General features: G+C 33.8%; 1 protein-coding gene across 1 annotated transcript in view; it reads left to right on the top strand.

Annotated features, from left to right (window-relative positions):
• LOC103253616 (metabotropic glutamate receptor 7) overlaps positions 1–19,303 on the top strand; it is a 273,476-nt gene extending 254,173 nt beyond the window's left edge. Inside the window, exon 2 of the mRNA XM_008051872.2 lies at positions 19,067–19,303. Within this exon, the coding sequence (XP_008050063.1) occupies positions 19,067–19,303 (237 nt within the window). The remainder of the gene's footprint in view (positions 1–19,066) is intronic.
• The last annotated feature ends 503 nt before the right edge of the window (positions 19,304–19,806 follow it).

The following is a 19,806-nucleotide window of genomic DNA, read 5'->3' as shown; positions in this document are numbered from 1 at the left end:
TAGTATATCTCTGTCTTTTTGGCTCTCATTGCTGTAACTTTTCTTTTTTTCGTCCATGGTCAATGAACTAAGTTTGTTAAGAAATCATTTGGACACTCGCTATCTGAAATATTGTTAACAAAATGCACACAGGTCTGTTTCAACAAGTTGAATAAGCTTCAATTATCTATATGTTCTACTTTGGAGAAGTTACACAAACATGGGCAGTGACCAGAACCATGAATTCTTGACTAGTAGCTGAAAGGTACCCCAAATTGGCAGGATGCCTGTTTTAAAAAGAGTGTACCATTTCACTAAAAAGTGATGTCACTTGTAAAATTATCTAACACTTTGACATTCTGCCAAAAAGATGGAAAGAGATATTTGGAGAGATAGTCTTCAATTTGCAGTTCTAGACAACAGCCACACTTACCATATATTCACAAGATCACACTTCTCTCTCCCCTAAATGCCTGGAGAGATCATGTCTCCTTGCATTCCTAACATCTTCCACAAAATGTTTCCAATGAGGTGTTCAGGAAACAGACTGAGCATAGAAAGAATCTGATCAGTTTATATGGATAGAATCCCCCCACCACTACAAAGAAAGTGATTGATAACATTTAACCCTAATGACAGTGCTGCATCTTATATAATTTAGAGTTAATAGTTCAGCATCCACTTTCCTTATCAATACCTGTTAAATTCCAAGTGACTGCTTTCTACTCCATGTTAGTAGTCTTAAAAAAAAGATTCTAGTTAGAATATTCCTTAGGCTGTGCAAAGATTTGGGGTTTATTTTTCTTAATATTAACTGGGAAGGTACATATTTTTTAAAGTTATACATAGTGTCTGTAATATTTTTGTGATTAGTAATATATACAATATAATAACAAATTTTATTTATACTATAATCACAAAAGTGAGATATGTACAAATATTTTACTTATTTCAAGCCTAAGAGAAATCAGTTTGAAATCTCTCAACATTTTATTACATCCAATACTGTTTGGCTAACCCAAGTGATCAATTTTCAAATTTGGAAAGTTTTAAGTGAATTCTCTATGAGAAGTGAAGTCAAGGCTCTTTAATATGCTTATTGATTTTCCTGTGTCGATAGATTAAGATCAGAATGAAAAGTGAACCCTTTTTTCTGGTATGATAGTGCCAGCCTGGATAAATAGGATTCTTTCAAGTAGAAAACTCACACTGAATAAGTCTAGAAAGATAAAGGTAAAAGATGGACAAAAAAGACCAGCAGAATTCATAATTCATATATATATATTACATATTACAGACACTATGTATAACTTGGTCTTTTTTATACACACATATGAGAGAGAAAGCATTTTTATACACACATATGAGAGATAAAGCATATATATGTATATATATACATATATATGCTTTCTAATATAGATATGAGAAAGATTACTATTTGCCTAAATAACTTTAGTGAATATAAAACAAAATGACAACTATTTGTGAAAAACTAGGAGAAATTATTTACTTGGCATAGCATTTCTTCAACTTTCAAGAAAAAAAAATACTTAAAATATTGATCTCCGAGAATCCATTTAAAATTTGATAGTGACGGTTTTGTTTGTCAGAGTGTATTCATTCACCATAAAAAGTGAAATGTAGTTTAATCACTTTACTTGACATTTTAGTTGGAAAGTTATATTTTTATTCTTCCTATTCATTCTCTATATATAAATATAAACTTGACCCAAGTCTGACTGCTGGAAACCTGACACCTAATGCTCCTAGTTCATTGCCCCAGGATACATGGTCTGATTATGATGATATATGGAATCCTGTGGGTTATTCATTTAAGATGACACTTTATAGTTTTAGTTATGTCCCTGTCCTTGGTAGCAGAAATTGTTTTTTAAATCATGATTTCTTAATTTTGCAAAGTGGAATGGGTATGTTTTCAATCCATAGAGAAACATTATGGCAAAAAAGAACACAGAATTCTCAATAAACTATCACAAAATTGACTTTAAGTTGAAATTAGGGCAAAATATTGCTTTCTGAAGGAAACTTAAACTCGCCTATATTAAAAATTCAAAAAGAGTCTTTGGTAGGCGAAAGTTGAACAGGCTTAGTAAAAGTTTATGAATATTCATAGCAGAAGAGTTCGGACATTATAAAAACCATTCCACTAGAAACATACCCATGTCATGCCTGAAATGCTTTCATGGAAATAGGAGCACCTTTTGTTGTCATTATAAGATCATCCTAATGGAAGTGCACTCTCAACATCATTTATTGCCTGTGGTCAATAAATATTAGCACAATTAATATAATACTAGGGAAGGAACATACCTTCCCAGTTAGTATTGTCTGCTAACTTAGTCTTCTTTACCTTCTAAACAAATGTCTTAATGATTTATGTAACCACACCTAAATTGTCAACTGTATCAATTTCTAAGTTTCCTTGCCTAGAGCTGCATGTGACCAACTTTTACCCATCCTTCATGAATGTGGCAGATAATGACCACTCTCTCTCTCTCGTCTTTCCTCTATCTTAGTAGTAGAATTCAGTTTCATATGAGGTGACACTGTGCATAACTAAAAATTTATATTTTTCAAAACTGTTCCTTACAACTAGATGTGACCCATAAGCCTATTTTGTAAGTGGAAGTGTTGTGTGCAAAGATAGGAAGGTGACTTAGAAGGACTTCACCCAACAGAAAAATGTGTTCCTTTGTTTTTTTCACATTCCTTTTCTTATTGCCTGGAATGAACCCATGCCTGCTGAAGTTTCAGCAGGTATCTGAAACTATAAATGACATTAAGGATGGAATTGGTATGCTGGAACAGTAGAACATAACTACTGGTAGACTTGGACTGCCATACCACCTCTGAACGGTTTACTTGTCAATTTAGTTTATGTGGCAAAGACATATTTTCAAACAATTGCTATTTTTTATTTTCTGTTTTTGCAACCAAACCAGTTCATAATTGATATTGCTTGTTCATTAAAATAAGCCTTTAATATTTTGAAATCCAATATTACAGGGGATAAATAACAGAACAGTGTTGGGGAGGTGACACTATAGGATCCAGTCAAAAGATGTGACTCTGGATATTTCTCAGTAACTGTGGCAATGTACCTTTTGGAAAATTTCTTCCCTCTCTGAGCATTGTTTTCTTCTGTAAAGGAGATATCTGGCTCCATTAGCACTAACATTTTTTTTTTTTTTTTTTTTACCATTGACCATTCTTGATATCTTTCTATGTCTAACATGTGCCTTATAACCTCAAATCTAAAGACCAAAATCTGGAAGAGATCAAAATGCCCAAGTTCAGCCAAGATTTACCTTTATAAGATCCCATACCTTATGGAGGGGATTAGAGCTCTAGCTCAAAATTTTTCTTGAAGCAAACTTATTAAAATACAGCTAGTAGTGCTGCCATTGATGACTTTCTCTCACTCCCTTAATCTCCACAGGAAGCAGTCAACCTAAAATGCAATTACATGTAAAAAAGATGCAATCATGGTAATTGGAAGATGATATGGTTGCAGGTGACATGACAACAGAAGTCAAAGTTGCTGGGTATAAGGAAAGAATATTGAAAATGTTAACTTTTGGAACAAATCAATATCTCCAACAATTTGCAGTGAAGAGAACATACCAGGCTACTCCAGCCTGAAAAACTATCTTGGAAATTTTACAGGAGGCATTTCTTCACACACACACATGCGCGCGCACACACACACACACACACACACACACACACACATACACACAATAATTATATAAGGATCTATTAGCCCTGAATAAACTTCATAAACATTGTGGATCCATGGCTAAGACTTTTCCCTTCCAAAAGCTTTATTATTTGTTTTCTCTTTTCTACTCTTATATGGGAAGTAGGACTGAGAGAGAAAAATAGAAAACCAAATTCTCAATTTTGCTTCTTTCACCAACACCTGTGATCTGTACACAGGAAGGATTCTTATTATCAAAGTGAACAAATTCCTTCTTCCCTCTAACAGCAGGGAGAGACCTGCTTCAAATACCAGATGGAACCATGAACATTTTTTGTCACAGAGACCTTGTTGAAGAATCAATGACACTTTGTCTAATTGAATCCAAGTGGAGTAATTCTTGGTGTCTGAGTGAAGAAGCCTCTTAGTTATCACCCTGGAGGTATTTGGGACTTAGAAGCTCTTGAGATTTCTGTTTGTGTATTTCCTACCTATTCTACTAAGAGTGCATTAATATATATTAGAAATATTTTGTATATTTTAGTATTCTGGAAGAGTAATTATTATATTATACTAGAAAAATAAGCAAAATAAATAGATTTTAATTTTGCTTATTTTGTCACTTTGCCACATCCTTTTCTTTGTAAATTAAGTGAAAGTATGAATTTTACCCTCAAAACAGCCAAGTTTCTCTCATTTCTTCAAAGGAACCCCACTTATTACTCTATGAATTTGTTTTTACAATTTCTCTTCACTGGGAAAGGCTTTCCTTTGCTCTTTTTTTCAGGAAACCCGTCTCCTCTCTCCCAGTTATTTTAAGAAACATCTCTTGCTAATATCTTTTCCAAACTTGCAAATATTTTTTCCAAAGGTTTAAATAGTTGTTCTCTTCTCAGTGAACTTTTAGCATTTTATTTGGTGCCCACCCCACCAAAGTGGTTACAAAAGAAAAATCATCATATGAGATTAGAATATATATTCTGAGAGAAAAGGGATTATGAGTCATATATACTTTGTATAAGCTACATATTATTTTCCCCTTTTGGTGAGTAACAAAGCATGAATGCACTCATGGAGTTATTTATGTGTTCTTTAAATAATTCCTGGGTGCCTACAAGTATGTAGATAGTTGATCTATTTCCTTAATTATTGTATCTGCAATGCCTCAAATTTGCAGAATATCAAAAAAGGTCATACAGTGCTGATGTGTTATTTTATTATCTAAATTGCATAATAAGGAATTATTTACCATGCAAAAATCATATGTCATTTGCTCTTCCTCATTTTTTTGGTAGTAACAAAAAAACACTAAATGCTTATTTGCTTAGGCTATGAAGTGTACAACAGTTTTTAAAGCAAGAAGGAAAAAAAGGAAAAAGCTTTCTTCCTTTTTATATGAAAAAAAGGTAAATAACATTTTTTTTGTCAAGTAATCCTCTTTCAGGAAATCAAAGGATCAACACAGATTTAACTTCACCTTCTGGAGCATCTACATCTGTAGTCTTGTACATTGAGAATGAATGTGCTCAAGGCTCTGCTTGACTCTGATAGTGGCTTCTGAATCATTAAGTGAAGATTGCACCACATTCAGAAATATTTCTGTTAAGTGCACTTTATTGTTCACTAACTTTTTGAAAACTGGACTTCCCATACAGGATCCCATGCAGTTTACTGGAATATCCAATTAACTGTAACACTCCATTTCAATCATCCCGAATATTCAAGATTTTTTATATTTCACTAGAATGTACTTATAAAAGTGCCAGTGGTTCTCAAAACAATCATTTGGATTTAATTTTATTCTCTCTTTAAAAAGCCTCTCTTCACTTTAACATGCTCTTGGCTGGGTTGATATAAAGGACTAAGTGAGCAATGCAGCAGAGTTGCTATTGTATGTTCTGCCAAGACATTAGATGATTGAAGGTAGCTTGAAAACACAAGGAGCTCTGCTAATTGGGGAAAGTCTGGCAAGTGGAAAGCACATTGTAGAAAGTATAGAAAGCCTACAAGATATTATAAATAACTCCTTTCACTTTCCTTTTGTGGCATTATGATTTTGATTACCCTTTTTGACAGACAGACCTATAGTCTGGTGGTCCTTAAACTGTGACAACATACCTCTCAACACACACATACAAGGTGATATTTTGCATTGTCTAGAAAGTTATGTGGTTCTGACAACTGGGAAATATGCTACTGGCATCTAGTGGACAGAGGCCAAGGGTGATGGTACACATTTTACACTGCCCAGAATGGCCCCTCTTTTCCTCACAAAAAAGCATTACCTAGCCCAAATGTCAATAACACCAAGTTTGAGAAATCCTGCTCCACGGAGATTTGATATTTATATCATTAGCAAAATGCCTTAAAAGTCAGCCTTTGGTGTTTGGTAAGTCAGACTTCTATGTATGAGACTCTAGCCCTTGGGGTCTGAAAGAGATCTAAGATAATATCTAATAGACATGAAAAATGTTCAGAGAAACATTTACTTTGTTTAGTTTTTGCTTCTTAATATATAGTTGTTTATAGGGATTAACTTTAGGTTACTGTCCAAGGATAGTTCATAGGAAATTAAGATTAGGAAGGACCCTGAGGGGTCATAGAAATTGTGTTCCCCTTTGCTTCTCTCCATTCCTCTGGTAAAGCTTATACCAATGATTTCTGTGGTACCATGTTGGGGAGGGAAAAGCCTCCATTGGGCAATGTCCTTGAATACTGGGGAATATGGAAGGAAATAGTTCTCTATTCTAGAGACAGCCTTGAAGATCCCATTTACATACAACACACACACACACACACACACACACACACACACACACACACACCCTAGTACACTTATTTCTAGGCTACATGTTGAGGGAAATGGTCACAGATAAAATAGCACTATATATTAGTATGGAATATACAATTTTCACTTTGTAGATGTTCCATCTTTTTCCTCTGATGTATCTTGGGCTCATAGGATACACCTCATTTTACAGACAAAGAAATCGATGCTGGAAATTTGTCTAGGTTGATGGGACCCACAGATGTTATTGCTATTTTGGCTGTTATTAACCACTTTAAAAAGTATCAACTTTTTCCTCATTTTCTATGTTCCATAAAAAATAGAATAAGACAAGTTCTAAGTGATATTTTTTTTTCCAGCCCTGTACCTAATATTTAATTTCAAAGGATGTAAGACAACTAGGTTTCCTACCTTCCCCTGGCAAAACCATGGTCATCTTCATCAACATTATCATTATCATCATCAGCAGCAGTAACCATATTCTTGTGTGATTTCTTCTCAGACACTTCAGTCAAAAAAAAAAGTTTCTTTCATCTATGAATTCTGACCACATCTTGATTTTGCATCTTACTTGTTCACATTTGTCTGGATCAGGCTATATGACGTCCCTTGAGTCAGTCCTCTGGCTAAAGGAATCCTGGGTTCTTATTGGTCAGCTTGAGTCACATGTGCCAACATCTGCATTCTTAAGTGCAATCATGTCCACCTAAACCACAGGAACCAAGAGATGAGGAAAAGTGGTTTCTCAAGGCAAATCAGGGATCTGTAACAAAAAGAAAGGTGAATGTATGCTATATGGGGAAAAAATAGTGAATATAACAATAATATTTTTGCCTATTACAGGGTGCTGTAAAAATTTAAGAGATTGTATATGTAAAGTACCACACATCACAATGCCTAGTACATATAAAGACTTAATAAAGATATAATAATAAAAACATTCTTTTAAACATGTACTATAACAAATATGATTTGCAAGTACCACACAAAACTACTTGGATTTCAAGAAAATGGTTACATACCACTCATAGAATGTTGAAGGTGTTTGGTGTTTTATAACTTAAAAAAATGAAAGATGAAGGAAAAAAGAGTTGCAACAATTGATGATAATCATCATGATGGATAATTTAAAGTTGTGTAAAATGCCAGATTTTAAACTAATTCAAAATTATTAGACATTCCATGGTAATTTTGAATAAATTAATGAAAATTAAATTGCAAAAAGCTAGAATTGCTGCCTAACCATCCTAATATAAAAAGATAGTCTCTAGAGAGGAGATAAGCATAAATCAAAGGGAGTGATGTTTCAAAGAATGAGCTTGAAATGGTTATTTAACCATTTTCCCTTTTTGGGGAGATTCATATCAATAAAGCTTAATAAGAACTAAGAGTTAAATTACTGCTGGCTGTGAACTTAATAATGTCCCACTGGGAGTTCATTAATATCTCAACAGGTACACGGAAGCTTATCTTAATTGTGCATGACACTTTCAAAAATGGCCTTCTATAAGTTTTGTGAAAACTGCCCTTTGGAACAAGCATTAGTGAATTTTGTATTGCCTTTCCTAGTTATGCATACACACGAAACAATAGAACTTCACTTTCTGTTTTAAAAATAAGATGTTCCCCCAGATGCCTTGCTTTGCTATAGGCACTGCCCTTGTAACACAAAGAGAAGAAATATAATATAAAGAGGAAGAAAGCCAACATACAGGACACCAATTTCAGAACTTTTTTAAAAAATAAATGAAATAGTTTCTTCTTTTGTGCAAATATTCAGTAGTTCATTTTGATGAGAAATAAGTTTGTGTTGAAGTAGTGGTGACAATTTAGATTTTTAGAACATTTGTATTAATGTAATCTGGAACACATCTGGACTTGGGACTTCAGTTACTTTAATGGATGTTGACAACAAGATGACGCCTACAGGGGAATGTTTCCAACCTAGGAGACCCTTTTGCCTAGTAGCAATTGATTACTATGTAGTAATTATGGGATACAATTAAATTTAGAACTCAATCTTGTCAACACTTAGAAAGTGAAAGTGCATCACAGACTCATGTTTCAGCTTTTATGTACTAGAAGTAACATAAAATCATTTTCTCTAGATTGATTTAATATAGTCTTTAAATTTGTTCTTTCTTTTTTTCTATTTTAACTTGATAGTACCATTGTTAACTTAAAGTCAAAGCATTCAACCGGAAACAAGGATTCAGGACCATAAACACTGTATTTATTTTTTGTTCCTGACAGCCTGGTTCCTAAGTGGAGAGAAAATATGGGGAAGGAAAGGCAGAATTCACCTGTTTAAAATGACAAATACTAGTGTGTCTTGCAAAGTTTGAGCCCTGGGGCACCATAGTATTTGTTGCCTGGAGTTATCAGTACTAAGGCCTAAGACAAAACAAAAACAAAAAAACAGAGTAAGCAGCTTCCTAAATGACTTTCTTGGTTTCTTCACCTTTAAACTTTCCATCCAAATGACAGTTTTCTTTGTCCTACATTACAATGATGAGAAAGGAAATAAAGAAAAAGCATGTCAAGGAAAAGAAATGGTGAGAAAAAGTATTTGCCCCAGTTCCTAAAGCTGCCCATCAGAGAACTACCCAGGGTGGATAATTCTCAAATGCTGTGGGTCTCTTTGGTCACAGAGTCTTGTGGATGAAGGTCTTTGTTCTCTTAGGGTATTCCATTTATTCCTTTACTGGCTTACTTATTCATTCAATGAATATTAATTGGGCACCTATACTATTTTCAGCAGAGTGGTATCCAATGGTGAAACAATAACGAACAAGGTCCTTGCCCTCTATGAGGGCAAATACTCTCAAGAAAGATAGATAACAATAAACAGATAATTGCTTAAATAGAATTGCGACACTTGTTATTGAAGGAAACCACTATGTTCCATAAACTACCCATCAATGGACCCGACTGACCTTCCTATAAGCTCACTGTATGTTTTAGGGCAAACACTGGGGAGGTTAATTAAGACACAGCTTTGAGTGCCTCCTTGTGATTAACATGTGTTGCTAATTGGATATATCTTAACTTTTGATCATTTTTTCAATCCACCAAAATAATTCAATTATCAGAATTTCTTGTATTGATTTAATATAATTATGTCTCAAAAGTGTTTATAAGTATATATGATATGAGTTATTCGTGTTCATTTTAATTATTCTTGAATTTTTTCCTCCCTGTTTCCTTAGATTTACAGGAATTCCTAGAACTACAAATTTACATAAATGTTTTAAAGGCAAAATTAAAAATCAAAGGAATTGGGTTTATTTTTTCTAATTTAAGGTTGAGATATAAGTTTGGGAAATGTTACATCTGATGATTTGAAAGATGATTTTTATTTTTGTTATTATCCTCTGTTTGCTTTTTCATGCTTAAAAATCATCAGGTAAGTTGACATCAATATAAATTTTAAATGATAATTTTGAGGCATGAGAACTGCTCTGTCTCAGAACTTAATTACTTAAAACTGGTTTTCTATCCGACCATCACGAGACTTGTGTCTTGAAATAAATAATTGGAGAGATTGAGATTTTTTTTGGTTTTCTTTGCTTGTTTCTTTCTTTTTTTTTTAGAAAGAGACTTAGAGGAAGGAAACATGTTTTTCAACTATCTAAAGACTGCCACAGAGAAGTGAAATTAGTGTGGTGTTTCAGAAAGGCAAAATGGCTTATGGACATTTCAGGTGTTGGCTGCCCAATAGAGGGAGTAGCGGCCAATCAAGAGAAGAAAAATCAACAGACACAAATCACGTTGAAATAAGAACCATCATCTTTCAAGTCATCAGACATAACATTTCCCAAACTCATATCTTAATCTTAATATAGAAAAAGTAAGACTTTTTTCTTACTTTTTCCCTTTTGTTCTTAATTTTGCCTTACTCTTCACTTGAAACTCATTAAGAGGAAGTGAATGCAATATAGACTCCTGGGTAAACAAATACGTGCCATTTTCTTTAACAAATCAAATTATATCAGTTCATTCAAACTGAGAAGTAGCATACTCAATAAATACAAGGTAACACGCCAGAGAAAATTTAGCTTCTTTAAAAAAAGGAAATGTAAATATTTTATATATGAATAGTGAATTTTGTAAATCACCTAAGAGGATGAGATATATTTATCACTTTAACTTTTACAATACCTGTGCTTATGTGGATATTATTTTAAATAAAAATGTATACAAATTATAATATCATGCAAGTAGATATTTTTGTTCTTAAAACACTGGCTATTCATTTGGCTATTAATTTTTAAAAATATAATTCCTAGTGCATAATATCTAAAAAGTAGATCCTAGATGAATTAAAATCCTTAAATAAAAAACAATTATGAAAATGTATAGCCTTGAAATCTAGGTGACAACATGTACAATCAGCAAGATGGAAGACTCATCTTTTTACTGAAAACCTGGAAGATATAAATTAAAATATAAATGTGAAAAATTATAAGACAATGTTTTGTATGCTTAAGATATCATTGATAATATTGATAATTAAATATTTCTCTTTCACACTCAAATAAACATATCGTCATTTTATAGGCATACTGGTTGACATAAAATAGGGTTTTTGTACTTTAACTTACTTAAGCATACGAAGGTGCAAAATTGAAACTATTAAGTAAATAGCAGATTAGGAAATATAAGCATATGGTAGTACTCATTATTGTGGTGCAACACACAAGAAAAAATATGAAATGCATTTGCAAATTACTAAAGATTTTAAAATATTGGCTTAAATTATAATTTTTCTTTTTCACAATTGCTTTAAATTGACAGTAAAGAAAATCAATGTAGATGTGCTGTTATTGATAAACTATAAATATATGTTCACTATACATTTATATGATAAGCATGTATTTATTAAACTCAGCGAAAGAATTCAAAGAAAATACAGAAAAGAATATTTTTCTAAAGTGTATTTTTTGTTTCCTATACATTTAGACATAACTTCCTGTTAAGACTCAAAAAGAAATTGAAGACACATTGACAAGTATAGACACAGTGAATATAATTAATTACCCTTATTAAGCCTGAACAAAATTTCCCCTTTACTATATTTTGATAGTTTTTTCATATTGCTAACATGTTTTAGCTTCTTAAATAATATGATTAAGTGCTATAGATGTTTGATTTTTAAAACCACTAAAAAGAGAAGGGAAGAATAGCACAGAGATTTCAGTGTTTTGTGATACTTGCTGTTTCCATATTGAACACATTAAGAACACTGGGAAGAAATGCTTGATCCTTCAGTGATATTAGAAAGATCACAACATCTAGCACAAAGCAGCAACATATGAATTTCAGAAGTGGTAAATTCACCTGAAAGAGCAATATAAAAATGAAAAATTTGGTTTTAATTAGTGTTTTAAGTTGTTTAGTGTTATGTAGCAAAAAAAAATTTCTAGAAAGTACTGATAAAAAAATCTCTAGAGAAAAATTTGATTTCTATAGAGGAGGAGACTTGGATGCCAGAAAATATATTGCAAATATGAGAGTGTGAATTCTTGCATAGGTATTGACTCTGAAGATGTAGCTTATCTTTTTTTTTTTAAAGATAATTACTATCTATATTAGTTTCCTATTACTGTTGTAACAAATTACTATCCAGCTAGTAGCTTAAAACAAGACACATTCATTTTACAAATCTGAAGTAAAGAAAACAGAAATGGGTCTCAAGGTGTTAGATGAGCAGTGTTACTTCTGGAGGATTTAGGGAGGAATAACCATCCTTGCTTTTTCCAGCTTCTAGAGACCACCCATCTTCCGTAGCTCATGGCCCCATTTCTCCATCTTCAAAATCAGCAATGTTGAGTCATATCCTTTTTGTGTGGCCATTTCTATTGGTTCTCTTCTGCATTGCTCTTTTCATTTTAAGGATCCTTGTGAATTATACCTGGCCCACCTGGATAATTCAGAATGTTTCTCTTATCTTAAAATCAGTTGTTTGGCAGTCTTCATTCTATCTTCTACTTTAATTTCCCTTTATCATGTAGCCTGACATATTCAGAAATTATGGGGATTAGGACATGGATGTATTTGAGAGAATGTAGAATATCTTATAATGAAGTATCTCTAAGGAAATAAATACATTTTCTTCCCAAAATAGGATCCTAGAACCATGTACAACTTACAGTGTTTTGTCAATATAACTAAAGTTGTAATGATACTTTCATAGGCAACATGTCAACAGTGATTTAAAGAAGAAAAGCTCCTTTATATTGTACTTGGAAAGAATACAAAAGGAAAAATAATAAAGGGAGCAACATCAAACAAAAAAGACTCTGCATAACAAAGACAAAAATCAGCAAAAAAAAAAAAGACAGCCTACTACATGGTAAAAAACATGTAAATCAATATCTGGTAAAGAGTTAGTATCTAAAATATATAAAGAACTCATACAACTCAATAGTAGAAAAACATGTTTAATAGGCAAAGAACTTGAAAAGATTTTTATTCAAAGAAGACATACAAATGGCCAACAAGTATATAAAGAGGTTCTCAACATCACTAATTATCAGGGAAATGTAAATCAATACCACACTGAGATATCACTACATACCTGCTACAATGGCTATTATAAAAAATACAAAAGATAAAAAATGTTGCTGAGGACGTGGAAAGAACATCTTTCTCAAATAGGTAAAAAAAAAAAAAAAATTGGGGGATATCTTTTATCTTTATCATGAAAGAGAGTGAGAAGTTATAAGACCAAGGGTATATAGTACAGCAGATAGAAAATGAAGTAGAGAGAGAGAGATGCTTAATTCATATCAATGCAGGTGAAAGAAATGATAAACTGTGATGATTTCTAACCAACACAATGTTTTTTTAAAGAGAAATTATGGGACAGGGATTAGGAGTAAAGTCTTCATAAATATGCTTTAGGTGAATTCCAGATCTGCCACTTAATGCATGTAACCTTAGAAATCATTAATCTTTTTGTGCCATGACTTCTTTATTTATAAAATTAGAAATTATTTTGATATGTTGTTATATCTCTTTATTTGTTATTTGATATTATTTGTGAGGATTAAAATAATGTATTACAGCACTGAGCATGATGTTTCACACATGGAAAAAGGCTAAATGACTTATATTATTATAATTATTTTGTTATTGTCCATAGAATGGATTTATCTAGATTTTCTGAAGAAGTACCATCCTATATCCCAAGTAAATATAAGGACAGCCCATATAAATAGCAAGTATAAAGGAAGTGCTTTCAAAAATCATGACTATAAATGGTGACACAAAGTTTGGATAGAGATTCCCAGAGTGTTGCTCAAGAGAGTCATAAATTTATATAGAGAGACAGACTTAGGGCCATATGATCTAGAAGTTTCCTTTAAGTTATAAGAATCTTTTTCTAAATATAAAGAAATGAAAGCTGGGCTTGGTGGCCAAGCCTGTAATCCCAGCACTTTGGGAGGCTGAGGTGAGTGGATTGCCTAAGCCCATGTGTTCAAGAACTACCTGGACAACTTGGCCAGATCTCATCTCTACAATAAATCAAAAATTAGCTGGCGTGGTAGCATGCGCCTGTAGTTCCAGCCACTTGGAAGGCTGAGGCAGAAGGATCGCCAGAGCCCAGCAGGTTGAGGCTGCAGTGGCCGGGAGTGTGCTACTGCACTCCAGTCTGGGCAACAGAGTGAGACTCCAACTCAAAAACAACCCCCAAAAAAAAGAAAGAAAAAAGAAATGAACTATGAGTTTTATGAGTTTTAGCTCAATCTGTATATTGACAAAATACAATTTTAAATAATAAACAAATTTTTCATTTGGCAATAAACATTTTTTGCCAAGATAAGAAATTAGAATAAATACTAGTTGATATTTAAATGGTCATTATTGAGAAATAGAAAAAGGAAAAGCAATTTTCTCCACGATCTTTTTTTTTTTTTAGCAATTATAACTGATGTAATTAGAAAAGAAAACTAAATTATTATAATATGGCTTGTTTAACTGTGAATACAAAGACAATAAACTGAAAACTATTAGACCATTCACATTCAGGCTAATCATTGAGGTGTTAGAGCTTATCCCTGTCATGATAGAGCTGGTCTGGAGGTGGGGGATTGAATGTCTGGGAAGGATTTTAATTTTCCATCACTGATGAAACTCAGCTGGGTAGGTAATTCTTGGTTAACATGGTTATCTTTGAGAACTTTGAAGACTGGACTCCAATTTTTCCTGCTTGAGGTGTTTCTGTAGATAAATCGGCTGCTATTCTAATTGGTCTTCCCCGCTAGGTAGTCTGACCTTTTTCTCTTGCTGCTTTTAGACAGTCGCACTTCTATATACCTACAATAAACAAGCAGAAACCCAAATAAAAAGTACAATCCCATTCACAATAGCCACAAAAAAAAAAAAAAAAATACCTTGGCATATTCCCAACCAGAGAAGTGAAAGAACTTTACAATGAGAACTATAAAATACTGCTCACAGAAATCAAAGATGACACAAATAAATGGAAAAAATATTACATGCTCATGGATTGGAAGAATCAACATTGTTAAGATGTCCATCCTACCCAAGGCAATCTACAGACTTAACACAATACCCATTAAATTACCAGTAGCATTCAGCATTCTTCTCAGACATGGAAATGACAATACAAAAATTCATATTGAAACATAAACAACCACGAATAGCCAAAACATTCCTCAGGGGTAAAAAAATTGGAGGTATCACACTTTAAACTTTATTATAAAGCTACAATAGTCAAAACAGTCTGATATTGGTAAAAGAACAGGGATATAGACCAATGGAACAGGACAGAGATTCCAGAAGCAAAACCTCAATTTCTCAACCAATTAATCTTCAAAAAAGCCTCCACCACTAACAACTGGGGAGAGGAGAACCTGTACAGTAAATGGTGCTGGGAAAACTGACTGACCACATGCAGAAGATTAAAAACAAGAACCCTACGTATCACCATACACAAAAATTACATGGATCAAAGACTGAATGTAAAACCTTAAAATGTAAGAACCTTAGAAAATGTGGGAGACATCCTTATGGAAACTGAAACTGGCAACCAATTCCTGATCAAAACTCCAAGTGCCCATGCTATAAGAGATAAGAGACAAGTAAGATGTCATAAAAACTGACAAGCTTCTACAAAATCAAAGAAGCCTTCAAGAAGGTGAAGAGACAGCTCAAAGACTGGGAAAAAATACTTGCCAGCTGTATATCTGACAAAGGCCTAACATCTCGTATCTACAAGGAACTCAAGCAGAAAAGAAAAAACAAACAAACAAACAAACAAAAATCAGGCCCATTACAAAGTGGACAAAAGATATGAACAGACACTTTTCAAAAGAAGACATACAAGCAGCAAACAGATACATGAAAAAACACTCAGTCTTAACTAGTCATCAAAGAAATGCAAATTAAAACCACCTAATTCCAGTCAGGATGGCCATCATCAATAACTCAAAAAACAACAGATGCTGGAGAGGATGCAAGTAAAAAAAACACTTCTACACTGTTGGTGGGAGTGTAAACTAGTACAATTTCTGTGGAAAAGAGTTTGGTGATTCCTAAAAGATCTAAAAATAGACCTTCCATGCGACCTTGCAATCCCCCTACTGGGACTATACCTGAAGGAACTCAAATCTCTCTATGAAAAAGGATACCTGCCCATGAATGTTTATTGCTACATTGTTCACAATAGCAAAAATATGGAATCAACCATGCTGACCATTGAAAAAGAACTGGATAAAAAAAATCGTGGTACATATATATACACGATGGAATATGGAGTATTACACAGTCATAAAGAAGGACAAATTTATGAACTTCACAGCAACTTGGATGGACTGAGAATCTATAATACTGAGTGATCTGTCACAGAAACAAAGAACTGAGTATCACATGTTCTCATTCATAAGCAACCTTGAACAATTATGGTAATACTATAATAAAAGGATTGGCAGTAGTGGGAATCTGCTGGGAGAGGGGGCACACCTCATCAACAAGGGTACCCGCATAATGAACATTTGTATACATATCTCTTCATTGTACCCCACATCTTTAAAATAAAAATTAAAAAAAAAAGATATTTGTGTGAGCCTTACCAAGGTGTTTAAATAAGATGTTTGAACAGTAGTCTAGGAGTGACAGGAAAAATAACTTTTACTGACTATGTAGCCAGTGCTGTGAGCTAAAATTGGTCTAGACTTCATTAATCTACTGGCCTTCCTTGTTTTATTTTTAAAATGTTTTAGTAACAATTCATCAAAATATCATAATAGACTACAGACATTTGCATTGGGCAGTTTCAAGTTTGAATAGTGCTCTCTATTTTACAGCTTTTTGATCCAAGTCAAGATCATATTCTTCTTTTAAGCCTCAATTTCCTCTTTTGTAAAACAAGTTAATGATAGTACTATATAGCCTAATGTAGTTTCTTGTGATATAATATAGAGTATTTGCTGATGATTAGACAAGGCAATTGATATAAAATTTTATAGCATGAACTAGCACAAAAAACTTGAATAAATAGTAGATATTACTTCTAAAGTAATAATAATAGAAATATGTAATATATACATATACAAACATCTTCTTTGCCATTGGACAAAGACAAAAATATTTGTGATAACATGTCATAGAGAACTTTCCTCCTAAACAGCCATGACTCTGACCTTGGAATTCCCATGCTAACCTCATTCCTCCTCAAATGTGGGGGACAGGCAGCTTTAGTCAGGAAAAGCATGCTTTGCTCTAATTTGATCCTTATTATTCCCATGTATTCAACACCCATTCTGTCCCAGGTATTATGCTAAGTAATGCACATTCATGTTCCCTGTGTCTCAAAACAACATTTTACTAATGATGCAACCAACTCATGGAAATGAAATAGCTTCACCAAAGTAAACACTAGCAAACAAAAATATCAAGCTCTGATCCCAGATCTTGTCAGTACCAAATCCAATTTTACTTCTACTAAACCTTACTACTTCAGTAACTGAGGCTTCCTCACACTAGCTGTGGGCTGAGTCAGGGACAGAAAACCTGCTCACCTACCAAGATCTTAGAGCAGAACTGCATCATAGGTAAACTGCATGAAAGATAGTGGGTCATCTGTTATCAGGGTCACATAACTCAAGTCTAATGCTGACTGAGAAATGTTAGCAAAGTAATGATCGTTACAAAAGTAGTAACCAGGCTTAAACAATTGCAGAGGGGTACACTATAAGTAAACCAAGGAAGAAGATAAATAGGTTAACAATGAGTAGAATTTTCTGGTCTCAAAGGGTCAACTTGCGTTTAGCGTGGGCATATTTGGGCCAAACAGGACTGCTGGGCTTCATCTAAAAAAATGTTATGATAAAGCAAAGATAAATCCTGGGAGAGGTTATAAGCAGAATTTTGTCACAGTTTATTATTATTACATGAAAATTAATTTTCCAAACATTGTCTACTGCTTGTTAGAGAAAGAATGAGGGTGGGAGACTGTTACAGTACTTTTTAGAAGTAACTAGCATAGGGGTCCTGAATGATTCGGTCTTATGCCAGGGTTCTCATTTATGGCTTCTTTGAGGCTACCCTTAGGGTTTTTGAGACCTTAGGCAAACATTTTTTGCAGTTCTTTTTATATGAAAAATGTGATTTAGTTAATATCAGTGTGTCAAAACTACTCTAGTCATCTAATCTCATATGATCCCATGAAATAAATACTACACTGGCAAAAGTGAGTAATCTGATTTTTATTCAGGGCCTTTCTATGAGACCTTAAGGTAACCCCTGCAGGGCACTTGCTCTAAAGCTCCTTCTAACATGTTCTAGAGCTCCTCAGGACATCTTGTGAATGCCATTTGAGGTAGTCAGAAGGTATCCTAAGGAAAAGATGGGACTCAGAACCTGAGTGGGCTCTACCCAGATAGTACCAACAGCTTTTTCCCAGAGCCCAGAAGGAAATTTTGAAATTTTTAAGGAAGGTCCTCCAAGGTGCTAAGACACTGGAGTGAAGACCTTAGGTCAGGAAACTCCCTTGTCTGAGTCTAAGGGTATTATTGAGCTACTTTGCAGAGTTATTATGAAAAATAAGTTAGATAATGCAGGCAGCTTATTAGATATTTTCTTGCATGTCATCAATAGCCAACTGATGTTAGATGGCTAATGGTATCCACCAATATTCACAAAATGTACCAATGAAACCAATCTCTGTATATGCTCCAGATAGGTTGATGTGTTTCTATTTCTATTTGTTGATAAGAAGTAAAGAATGATCTACAATGTTTGGTAGGATGGTTATAAATCCCTTCTTACTAAACAATCATGAACTGACCTTGGAAAGCCTTTGCTAACCTCATTGTCTCTCCCTAAGAGGAGAAAATAAAAGGACGAGGCACAAAATAACAATACTTTTGTGCTGCTAAGAAGAAGATGGTTGCATTTAGGTGGCTTAAAATTACATGTTGGTATTTGGTAAAACATACACCCCCTTTGTAGTTCAAGCCCTGTATTTTGAGTAAATTTTCATAAGTGTAAATGAGTCTCTCACATATCCTGATTGTGCACTCTCATGTGGTGCTTTTTTGTCTTTGCAGATCCCCCAGATTAGTTATGCATCAACAGCACCTGAGCTAAGTGATGACCGACGCTATGACTTCTTCTCTCGCGTGGTACCACCTGATTCCTTCCAAGCCCAGGCCATGGTAGACATTGTAAAGGCACTAGGCTGGAATTATGTGTCTACTCTCGCATCTGAAGGAAGTTATGGAGAGAAAGGTGTGGAGTCCTTCACGCAGATTTCCAAAGAGGCAGGTAGGAAGAGATTGCAATGATCAAGTTGACCCTCTTCAAATGTCTGTGACTTGTAGGGTTCTCTTCAGACTTTATTAAATAAACACTACAGATAATTACGCTGTCTCGACTCTCACACTCCCAAAGTCCTGTGAAGCACATTTGTAAAGTTGTCATTTATAACACTTTGTTGTTTTGGGAGATATTTTCAAAGACATGGAACTGAAGTTCCTTAAGTACTAATAGAAGAAATGAAGAAAAGAAAATATATACTAAAATTGATATCTTACTGGAATAGGACAGATTCCATTCAATATAAGAGCAGTTGGGAAAATGTGACTAGATGTGGCTCTTGGTGATGTTCTTCCTCTCTGCCTTTCTCCAAAATGGGAGGAATTGTTTAGAATTATGTGAACTTAATCACGGTGTCACTTTGATTTGAAGAGTAATAGTGATGCCTCTGAATGACTTCGTCAGAATGAAATTAAATAAATTATCCAGGCATTAGAATGTATTTAGGCAAATAGTCTTTCAAACTTGAGAT

This window comes from Carlito syrichta, unplaced genomic scaffold (genome assembly GCF_000164805.1).
Source record: "Carlito syrichta isolate Samal-C Ts95f unplaced genomic scaffold, Tarsius_syrichta-2.0.1 Scaffold240504, whole genome shotgun sequence".
NCBI lineage: Eukaryota > Metazoa > Chordata > Mammalia > Primates > Tarsiidae > Carlito > Carlito syrichta.
The sequence above is the reverse complement of the archived record's forward strand: the minus strand, read 5'-3'. Positions and strand labels throughout refer to the sequence as shown.